Genomic DNA, 11,465 nt, shown 5'->3' with positions numbered 1-11,465 from the left:
CACTGGAAGAAGCAAATGAATCTTTCAGGGAATATGAAGCTTTTCATCCAGAGCAAACCCTAAAAAGAGCAGATAAAGCTCCAATTCAAACCCAGAGAACAGGAATAATAAGAAACATTCCTACAAGGGCTGAAATCAAGGAAAAAAAAATTGTCTGTAGATCAAATCTCAGAGAAACCCTTAACATAGTCCTGAATTGGACTGAAGAAAAAAGGGCAATCTTGGGATATTATCCTATTGCCAAAGAACAGCTAACAAAGCTGGTTATATTTCCAGATGCTTCCCCATCTGACACCTATCAGTTTTTCCAGTATGGATTAATTGATACAATTTTAATTTTTAATGATTTGAAAATTATTCGTGAGTTAACTGCAGGATTCATTGATGCAGTAAAGAGATTTAAAAATATGATTGACAACGTAAATTCAATGGGATATATCCCTAAAATTTACGAATAGTCAACCTATTTTTAATGAAAAAGAAGAATGCTTGGTTCCAGCAAATCAAGTAATCTTCATGTCCGTCTTCCCAGGAAATTTTCAACCAATTGATCAAGTTCAAGATTTAACAATCTACAGTCATGAAGGAAGACTAGCCAGCACACTAGCAAGGGTCTTCGAAAGAACTCAAAAGATAACAAGGGAATCTCACACAAGAATCAATTATAAAAGCAGAAATACTTTGCTTGTGTCCAGTAAAAGGAATGAAATTGAAGAAAGATAGATGAGACTCTTAGTGGAATTTGAATCAGCATTCTACAATTTATCTGGACTCTTAGAAAAGCTCCCCGAAGGGATAAAGAGGAATCTCTGCTATTTGATAAAAGACAGAGAAGACCACAAGTACCAGCTATGTGTCTAAGAGTTATCTGAAGAAAGCAATAATGAAACGGAATCAACCCACATGATAAAGGAAGAAGACAACGCATCTGAAGGTCACATAATGAAAGAGGAGGATAGCACATCTGAAGCATCTCTCAACATTATTGCATAGTGACGTAAGCGCTTAGGTCATAGAGCACCAACAATGTAGCTGGTGCAAGATAATAAATAATGACGTAAGCAATGACGTCATAAGAAGGGTAAGGATGGGAATTGTCCATCAGACCCAACCATTATAAATAGGTTGCTTAGGCAATTGTAGAAGCATCAGACAATAGAAAGCAGGAGGCTAAGAGTACTCATATGCTAGGAGAGCAAGGAGGAAGTTGCCAAGGCGATTCTATAGTCTGAAGAAGAATTCCCTTAGGAAAAACCAATTCTAAACTCCCCTCTGGAGTTAGTATCTACAATCTCCCCTCTGGAGATAAAAACATCTTATGTAAATATTCTAAATAAAGGAAGTTTTTCTCCAGAAAGGTACGCCTTTATCCTAATCTCATAGTTATGAATTATTTAGAAAGTTTAGAATTAACGGAAGAATTTGATTATTATAGATTATCTGCCTTACTAGATAATGAAAAACAGGCTGTTCTAAAAACAGAATTAAATCTCAAATCAAATGAAAATTTTAATAAACAAAATCTTTTAAAAGAAGTTTTTAATAGAAAAAATATAATATACTATGGAAAAATTCAACTTGAAACCCCTATAAAGATAAAATCCGCCAATGGATAACTTGAAATAGCTTTGATAAATGATGAAGAATTGAGTAAACAGATTGAGAAAATTAAGGATCAACAAAAAAGATCTAAAATTGGATGGATTCATATTAGTACTATACAAGTCTTAATCAAATCTACATATATGAAAGGAATTAATTCACCAATAAGCTTAGCAATCTGTGACAAAAGAATTACTGATGACCCAATAGATCAAATAATTGGAATTGTTCATGGAAACTTGGCAAACGTAAATGTTAAATTCAATGCCCATCTTGGATATGCTATACCTTTATCAACTGAAAATCTTGAAAGATCTATAAGTTTGGCTTATAAATTTCACAGAAAGAATCTAATGGAACAAGATGATGAACCATTTTCAATTACATATGCAATAAATTATGCTTTAACAAATAGCCATCATAGTATAATATTTAAAAATAGAGAAAGAATTTATGTCGATGAATTATTTCAGAAAATTGTAAAGACAGAAATACCAAAATATAAAGCTATTGAAAACCCAGTTCTTTTACTAAAAGAACCATCAGGAAAATTAGTTTCATCAAATTTTCAAATAAGAGAATCCAAAATTAATAGTCCGTTAAGTTTATCTAAGTTAAAGATCAAAAAAGAAAATTCTGAAATAAAAGAATTAACAAAAAAGGTCGAAAAATTAAATGAAACCCTAAACACTAAGTTATGACAATAAATAAAGAAAAAATATATGTAACCTATCAAGACAAGAAACAAGAGCTCTTTGAAAGAGAAAATCGGTTGAATTATTTACAGTTTTCTGAAATAAATCAAAGAGCATTTAAAATTCTAAAAATAATCTATGACAAATTGAAAGGAGAAGTTGAAGAGTTAGAAAAATTAATAGAATCTCTAGAAAATAGTGATGAATCGATGATAGAATTTGCAGAAATTCTAAGATAAATAATGAAGTATACAAAGATTGAAAGACTAGAAAACAAAATAAAAAGAAAAAGGGCGAAAAAATTAAAAAGTAAAATAAAGGAGTATAAAAGGGAATTAAATAATCTTCAGTTCGAAATTAATGACCTTATAATAAAAAGGATAGAAATAAGAATAAATATAAACAAGTTGGAGCTAAACTTAAAAAATTTATAAATGCCTGGAAAACCATATTATGACTTAAAAGAATTAAAGCTGTTGAAAGAAAAAATGGAGAATGAAGTTGAAAAATTAAAAAGATATTTAGAAACAACAGAAAGTGTATAAATAAAAGAGGTTTTTGAGGATTTGAAAAATTATATTAAAGAAAAAGACAAACAGATAAAAGATTTTATATACAATAATCCATGCAAAAAAGAATATTATAAACTAAAACAAGATTGAAAAACTATAAAAATGAAATCAGAATTAGTAATGGTCAATACTTTTTATGAAATTATAAACTATAAAGTACCACAAACTAAATCTATACAAATTATAAACTTATTCGAAGCAAAATATGAAGAATAGAAATTTTGAAAAAGAAATTACATCTAAAAATTGGTATCAGAGCCAAGTTAACGATTAAGGGTAACACTTTTTCTTTAAGCAACATTTTTAGTGACACGCTTTTAAATCAATAAAAAACAAAAATCTGTAAATCTGTACAAAAGTACATCTGTATAGTAGATGGACCCTTATTGATACGGTGAGTTGGGGGATATATGCGGAAAAGAAAAGTTTGGCGCAAATTTTTTTTCTTCAGTCCCGTTCCGCGGGTTCAAGTTAAAATACTAAAAGTACTAAAGAGGCATCAGCGCCAAAAGAACCCTAATTGTTCCCTCTCTTCGAATTTCGAAGAGCTCTTTCTACGTTCTTCTCCAGTATTCTTCTCCGCCACCACGTTCCATAGCATTTTTCAGTGATCTGAGAACTCCATTAACCAAATTCACACTCCATTCTCCTTCATACTTGTACCGTCTGACACTGTAACCCTTCGTACACAGTCAATTAGGCCCCAGAAGAAGTTATTGAACGAAAAGAGAGAAAAAAAAAACCCTAACTTCTTCCGACGCTCGAACTGAACAGAGGAACTTCTTCAAATCCTACTGAAGGAACTGAGCGAAACGGAACGAAACGAAGCGAGTGTCTTTCGCCGACTTCGACCTTCCACTGTGAACGACTTCGGTATTTACTCAAACTCTTAATTCCGCTGAAATCGCGCACCCTTTCGTACTTTTCTGCTCGTTCATCGTTTTCATTTTTTTTTCCTCTTTTTCCTCCTCCTATTTAAACCTGTTGTGAGTTTCGAGGTTTTGTGTGTGTTTTGGGTTCTCCAGTGTCAGAACTGCAAAACGACTGAAGGCGGTGCTTGTTTCATACGCCTTAAGCGCCTGCCGTGGAACTGATTCCCAGCGGATGCTTGCAAATACGGTGTGTTGTAGTTGCAGAAGTGATGGTTTGTGAAATCTTCTTTTATTTATAGAAAAAAGAATGGGGAAGTGAAACCCTAGATTTCATTTCAGAAAATACGAACAGTTTTTTTTGCTGTTCTCAAAATTTTTGTGCCTGTTGGCTGTAAAATTTGCAAATTAATATTCGCTCAAGAATTATGAATATTGGCTGGGATCTCTTTGGTTTGGAGTCAAGTGAAATGTTTGATCTAGTTTCTCCTAAAGTTTTGCGCTTGTGTGTCTTGGTTTACAGTTCTGCATTTGAGATTTTTTGCTGTTTTGGTTTGTGAACTGCATGCTGATTGATTTTATGTGATGTTTTTTGTTGTGCATAGTTCATGTGATTAAGCAGGGTTCAGGCTCTTCGTATAATTATCTTGATTGTTTGCAGGGAATTGTACAAAACTAGTGATGTTATGTTTACTACTACTGTGAATATAGGCTCACTTAGAAGTGGATAAGACAGGAATTCTGTGCTTCTGCCTTCTGGATTGCTGCTGCTACCTCAACTGTGTCATTTACTAATACCGTGGAAGAAAATTTGCGTTCTGCACACCAAACTGGAATTTGCCAAAATTTCTCCCTCGAAAGGTCCTACTTACTGGAATCATTCATAGTATATGCTCTTATGGTGTGCACACAATTTTCATTTGCTACCTGGATGTGGTAACAGTTTTTGGAACTTTGCTGTTTGCTGTGTTGACAACTGAACCATACATCTGGCCTGTATGTATTGGGGACTAAAGTGACATATCAGTTTATTTTCTATTTTGTTGAGTGTTTCTGATATGTGCAATGAAAAATCCAACTGCATTGCAATTACTTGTTTTGACATGCCAAATGATAATGGAATAAATTCCAATCCTAGTGTACTCTGGTTCCATATTATGCTTTATGACCGAACTTGTTGAGATAGGAATTTGTTGGACAATTTGTTGGTCTATCTACCCATATTATGTGTTCTCCAAAGAGAATAGTAATCATATTAGCATCCATAACTGCTTGTTCAGAATCTTTATTTACAAATTTTCCCTGTTCTTTCAGAGAGATAATACACACCATGGTTGAGCTTAGGAATGGAAGTGCCCAAGCTGCCAATGGAAAATCTAGCGCTGCTGGATCTGCATATTCTATTGATCTGAATGCATTTCAAACCCGACTTAAGTTGTTCTATTCACACTGGGATGAACAAAGAACGAATCTCTGGGGCTCCTCGGATGCAATTGCTGTTGCATGTCCGCCACCTTCAGAAGATCTGCGATACCTGAAATCAACTGCACTAAATTTATGGTTGCTTGGGTTTGAATTCCCGGAGACAATTATGGTCTTCATGAAGAAGCAGATCTATATCTTATGCAGTCAAAAGAAGGCATCTATACTGGAAACTGTGAAAAAACCTGCCAGAGAGGCGGTTGGTGTGGACCTTGTTTTACATGTCAAACTGAAAAATGATGATGGAACTACTCTAATGGATTCTATATTTCGTGCCATCCGCACTCAATCAAAGGCTGATGGGCATGACTCTGTTACTGTTGGATACATACAGAGAGAGGCTCCTGAAGGGAAGTTGCTTGAAACATGGGCTGATAAATTAAAGAATACAGAATTTCATCTGATTGATGTGTCCAATGGGTTTTCTACATTGTTTGCTGCAAAGAGTAATGAGGAGCTTATATCAATTAAGAGAGCAGCATATCTGACCACTAGTGTGATGAAAAACTTTGTGGTTTCGAAACTTGAAAATGTAATTGACGAAGAGAAGAAAGTTAGTCATTCCGCATTGATGGAGGAGACTGAAAAAGTAATACTTGAACCCTCAAAAGTCAATTGTAAATTGAAGGCAGAGAATGTTGATATTTGTTACCCCCCAATTTTTCAGAGTGGTGGGGAGTTTGATCTAAGACCTAGTGCTGTCAGCAACGATGAATTACTTCACTATAACTCTGCAAGTGTAATTATATGTGCTGTTGGAGCCCGGTATAAGAGTTATTGCTCGAACATTGCTAGGACCTTCTTGATTGATGCAGAGCCTCTTCAGAGTAAGGCTTATGAGGTTCTACTCAAAGCCCATGAAGCTGCCATTGGTTCTTTGAAGCCTGGGAACAAGCTGAATGCCGCTTACCAGGCTGCAGTTTCTGTTGTGGAAAAGGAGGCTCCTGACTTGATTTCCAATTTGACAAAATCAGCTGGGACAGGCATTGGCATTGAGTTTCGTGAGTCTGGGTTGAATCTTAATGCTAAAAATGAGCAGATAATAAAGGAAGGCATGGTTTTCAACGTGTCCCTTGGATTTCAGAATTTACAGTGTGAGAGCAGTAAGTCTAAGAACAAGAACTTCTCTCTGTTGCTTGCTGACACAGTCATCATCAGCAAAGATAAGACAGAGGTTGTGACTTTGATGAGCTCAAAGGCTCTAAAGGATGTGGCTTATTCATTCAACGAGGACGAAGAAGAGGAAAGGCCAAGTAAAAGATCCCGTGGGATTGATGGAGAGCCCGTTGTGTCTAAGACAACTCTTAGATCAGACAATCATGAAGTTTCAAAGGAGGAACTTAGAAGGCAGCATCAGGCAGAGCTTGCTCGTCAGAAGAATGAAGAAACTGCAAGACGGCTTGCTGGTGGTGGAAGTGAGAGTGGAGAAAACAGGTCATCTGTGAGGACTACTGCAGATCTGGTGGCATACAAGAACATAAATGATGTTCCCCCTCCTAGAGAGATGATGATTCAGGTTGATCAGAAGAATGAAGCAGTTCTTCTGCCTATAAATGGAAGCATGGTGCCTTTTCATGTGGCTTTCATTCGAACTGTTTCCAGTCAGCAGGATACCAACCGCAACAACTATATCAGGATTATCTTCAATGTTCCTGGTACACCTTTTAATCCTCATGATGCGAACTCAATGAAGTTTCAGGGGTCTATATATTTGAAGGAGGCTTCATTCCGCTCCAAGGATTCAAGGCACATAGGTGAGGTTGTTCAGTCCATTAAAGCACTGAGGCGACAAGTTGTATCGCGGGAGTCTGAGAGAGCCGAGAGGGCAACCTTGGTCACTCAGGAGAAACTGCAGCTTGCAAATAATAGGTTCAAGCCGATAAGATTGTCTGACCTTTGGATCCGCCCTGTTTTTGGTGGTCGTGGAAGGAAGATACCGGGTACACTTGAGGCACATGCAAATGGATTTCGATATTCTACCACCAGGCAAGATGAGCGTGTGGATGTGATGTTTGGTAACATCAAGCATGCATTTTTTCAGCCAGCAGAGAATGAAATGATTACGCTCTTGCACTTCCATCTTCACAACCATATTATGGTAGGAAATAAGAAAACCAAGGATGTTCAGTTTTATGTTGAGGTAATGGACATGGTCCAAAATGTTGGAGGGAGTAAGAGGTCTGCCTATGACCCTGATGAGCTTGAAGAAGAACAACGTGAGAGAGAGAGGAAGAATAAGATTAATGTGGAGTTTCAGACTTTTGTGAATAGGGTAAACGATCTTTGGGGACAGCCCCAATTCAATGGTCTTGACCTTGAATTTGATCAACCCCTTAGAGAACTTGGCTTCCCTGGCGTACCTCACAAGTCATCTGTATTCATCGTTCCGACTTCAGCATGCCTTGTTGAACTGATTGAGAACCCTTTCCTTGTTGTGACACTGAGCGAGATTGAGATTGTGAATCTAGAGAGAGTTGGGCTTGGGCAGAAGAATTTTGATATGACTATAGTTTTCAAGGACTTCAAGCGGGACGTCCTTAGGATTGATTCCATCCCTTCAACTTCTCTAGATGGCATCAAGGAATGGCTGGACACAACCGACATCAAGTATTACGAGAGCAGGCTGAATCTGAATTGGCGTCAGATCCTGAAGACAATCACTGATGACCCACAAGGCTTTATTGAAGGTGGCGGCTGGGAGTTTCTGAATCTGGAAGCTACTGATTCAGAATCCGAGAATTCTGAAGAATCGGACAAAGGCTATGAGCCATCGGATATAGAGCCTGAATCTGAAACAGATGATGATGATTCTGACAGTGAATCACTTGTGGAGTCTGAGGATGACGAGGACGAGGATGACTCGGTGGAGGATTCCGAAGAAGAGAAGGGAAAGACATGGGAAGAACTTGAGAGGGAAGCAACGAATGCTGACAGGGAGAAAGGGAATGACTCTGACAGCGAAGAAGATCGGAAAAGAAGGAAGGCGAAAGCATTTGGCAAGTCGCGAGCTGGTCTTAGTGGTGGCATGCCTAAGCGGCCCAAGTTGCGGTAGATCTTGGTTTTCCTTTGATAGTAGTTTCTTGTTTAGTGCAGTGCTTTTTCGTTTTAGCTTTCCTAATTGGGATGCAGATTTCGGGGAATTCTCTAATCCATCCATATATAATGTGGTGTAAGCGGAAATCGATTATCCGATCAAAATGGAACTTATCCAATTTAATAGTTTTAGCATCCATGGGTATTCTTATTACTTTAGATCCGTTTCCATTTTGGATTGATATGAATTTGTAGGAAGCTGTTAATTCGTAGTTTAATATATGATATAATGTTGATTAGTTATATTATTGATCTGGGATGATAAATAGTTTGAATTTATATTTTTCTTTTTTAAAAATATTTGAGCAGTTTTTCTATATTTTATTATTTATTTGTTGTATATATTTTATTTCTGGGTACCTGAGTAGCTAAATTGATCTAACTTGGTTTCATTTATATATTTTCTTTTTTAAAATGTTTTATAGCAGGTTTTCCCACCCCAAAGCCTTTCAACATATTACACTAAAGGTTCACGCATAAATAAATTAGAATGGTTAGGAGAGTTAATTGTAATGTAATGATAGTATAAGATATGATAGTGTGAAATAATTATTTTTGCTTATATAATAATACGTAATGTACGTATCAAAATTAAATTTGCCAAATTAATTCCCTTGTAAATTTTTTTTTGAAAGGTAATTCCCTTAAAATTAAACTGTTATGTGTAGCGTATCACTAGTTCGCCACATCAACCCTTCAAACATTTTAAATATCATCATCTGTATTCCATATTTTAAATTTTTAATGTTATATGTTTGGAGAATTAATAGTGACATTGGTGAAATGCAAATTAATGACGACATAGATGACTAAATAAATAATTTGCTAATTAGTAGATCATTTCAAAGGCCTAAGTAGTTTTAGGGTTCAAAGTGAGTGGAGTTGAGTCAAATTAGATTAAATTCAAGTTTGGTTTACAATTTGATTTAGTAATAATTAAGCTTATTTTTTAAACTCAAACTTGATTTACCGAAAGTACACAAACCAAATCAAATAATAAGAATATAATTTATAATTATATATCAGTAAATTATAATTTATATATTTAAAAAATATTTAAAAAATTAATTTTATATATTTTTTATTTATCAATAAATTATAAATTTTTTATTTATGTCTTACATCAAAATTATATATAAAAAATATAAAATTTTAAATAATATATATATATATATATATATATATATATATATATATATATATATATATATATATATATATATGGCCAAGTCTCTGGTGACTATGGCTATAGTGGCTAGTAGTGGCTAAGGTTACGCTTTTAAGCGTAACCTTTCATAAAGAAAAGCGTCACCTAATGGAAAAAAGTAAATTAGAAGATTTAAGAGAAGAAATAATTAATCTATCAAAATTAATAGACCAAAAATTAATGATTTTAACAAATGTCAATTGTAACGACACCGAATTCTTAAAATCAATACAAAATGATTTTTCTCAAAATCTTTATTTTACTATAAGTTTTATTGAAGGACTTCAAAAACCCGAAAAAACTTATTTTTCACATGGAGTTTCTAAAAAATGTTATCATGGAGACAATTATCCCCATCTTCATCATACTTTTAATCCACAATTAAATTCTATAACAGATATGCTTGAAGAAATATTAGTTTCTCTAAAATTTCAGAAAAATAAAGAAAAAGAAGAGCCTAATATAATAAATAAAATTGAACAGATACTTGATAAACATTTCCAAAAAGAAATGCCTAAGAAAGAAGAAGTCCAAAATAAAATCGATACAACAAATCTAAAGATTAGACCACCTCTAAAACTATGAATATTGATGAAAAATTGGAAGAAGTTACAATGCTTTTTAAACAATTAAAAATGGCCCAAGAAGACAATTTTATGGAACAAGGTTTTCAGATTAAAGAAGAACCAGAAATTTCTGAAAGAGAAGAATATGTTTTAGACTATTCAAGTGATGAAGAACCAGTACATCCAGTACAAGTAAAAGATGAAGCTGGAACATCTGGGAATAATAATCAAACCCAATTTAAATGGGAAACAGGTTTTGAAAATTATGCCTTCAAAAAAGGTTTTATAAGCAAAAATTCGAAATATACTAAAATACCATCTAAATACGTTCCTAAAATTCAAGAACTAGAAGGAGAAAAAATGCTTGATCTAGATTGCAAAAAGAACGAAAAAGAAATTTTCGAAGATTGGATGAACTCATTTCTATTAGAAGCTTATACAAACCCAAAATTAAACGAATTATCTGAAATGGATATCTGGAATTTTATAGGATTCCACACTAAAGGAACTATAAGAAATTATATGTTATCAATAGATAACAAAATAATAGAAGAATTAGCTGAAAAGACAACAGCTTATGATAAAATAGCACATATAATGAAGGTTCTATACAAAGAATTTTTTGGAAAAAATGTTATAAATCATAGAAAAGAAATTTCTGAAAAAGAGTATTTAGAAGCAAAAAATCATTTGGCCAATATTCAGATATTCGATCTTTGCTATATAGAATCCTATATTTGTGAATATAGAATATATTATTATAAATTAAAAGAAGAAGATAAAAATCATTATCTTAGCATGTATATCACAAAACTTCCATATCCTGCTAATGAAATTATTATGGGAAGATTTATAAGAGAAATAAATAATAAAACAATTGAAAATAATTTCGGTGGAGCAACATTTGCTATAAGAGAAGAAATAAAAGAGCGCTGTATGCAAGAAGCTACTCAAAAAAGATTTAATAATATAATTAGAATTTGTTGTCAAGATAACGAAGAAATTCCTCAAAAATATGGTTCTAATAAAAATATTCGAAAATACCATCCTTATAAAAACATCCAAAGAAAAAGAAAATATCACTTTAAAAAAAGAAAATATTATCCAAATTGGAGAAAAAAGAGATATTTTAGGGAAAGAAGTATCAATAAAAAACAAAAGAACTATTGCCCAAATAAAAAAGAAAACTGTAAATGTTGGTATTGTCAAGAAGAAGGACATTATGCAAAAGAATGTCCAAAGAAGAAGGATAAAAAAGACCTAACTAAACAACTGGAAGTCGCAAAAACTTGTTTTATGGAACCTCTAGAAGAATCTGATGATGAACTAAAATATATTTTTGAATATGTCTCAGAAACAGACTCAGAAACAACCTCAGG

The 11,465-nt window shown here is 33.9% G+C and overlaps 1 protein-coding gene across 4 annotated transcripts; it reads left to right on the top strand.

Moving 5' to 3' along the window:
- The first annotated feature begins 3,340 nt into the window (after positions 1–3,340).
- Positions 3,341–8,448, top strand: LOC130933020 (FACT complex subunit SPT16-like). Of its 4 annotated transcripts, none has more exons than XM_057862509.1 (3): positions 3,341–3,742; positions 4,400–4,734; positions 5,053–8,448. In XM_057862509.1, exon 3 carries the CDS (start codon positions 5,069–5,071, stop codon positions 8,270–8,272), a length of 3,204 nt encoding a protein of 1,067 aa, XP_057718492.1. In that variant the 5' UTR covers positions 3,341–3,742; positions 4,400–4,734; positions 5,053–5,068; the 3' UTR covers positions 8,273–8,448. The 4 variants fall into 4 exon arrangements, with proteins under 4 accessions (XP_057718492.1, XP_057718494.1, XP_057718493.1 ...); XM_057862510.1 differs by having other exon boundaries at positions 3,342–3,742; positions 4,450–4,599; XM_057862508.1 differs by having other exon boundaries at positions 3,342–3,742; positions 4,400–4,599.
- The last annotated feature ends 3,017 nt before the right edge of the window (positions 8,449–11,465 follow it).

This window comes from Arachis stenosperma, chromosome 6 (assembly GCF_014773155.1).
Source record: "Arachis stenosperma cultivar V10309 chromosome 6, arast.V10309.gnm1.PFL2, whole genome shotgun sequence".
Classification (NCBI taxonomy): Eukaryota; Viridiplantae; Streptophyta; class Magnoliopsida; order Fabales; family Fabaceae; genus Arachis; species Arachis stenosperma.
Note: the sequence above shows the minus strand (reverse complement) of the source record. Positions and strands in the feature narration are given on the sequence as shown.

Excerpts from the sequence above, each read along its gene's own strand:
- LOC130933020 (XM_057862511.1), top strand. The coding sequence starts at position 5,069 with ATGGTTGAGCTTAGGAATGGAAGTGCCCAAGCTGCCAATGGAAAATCT.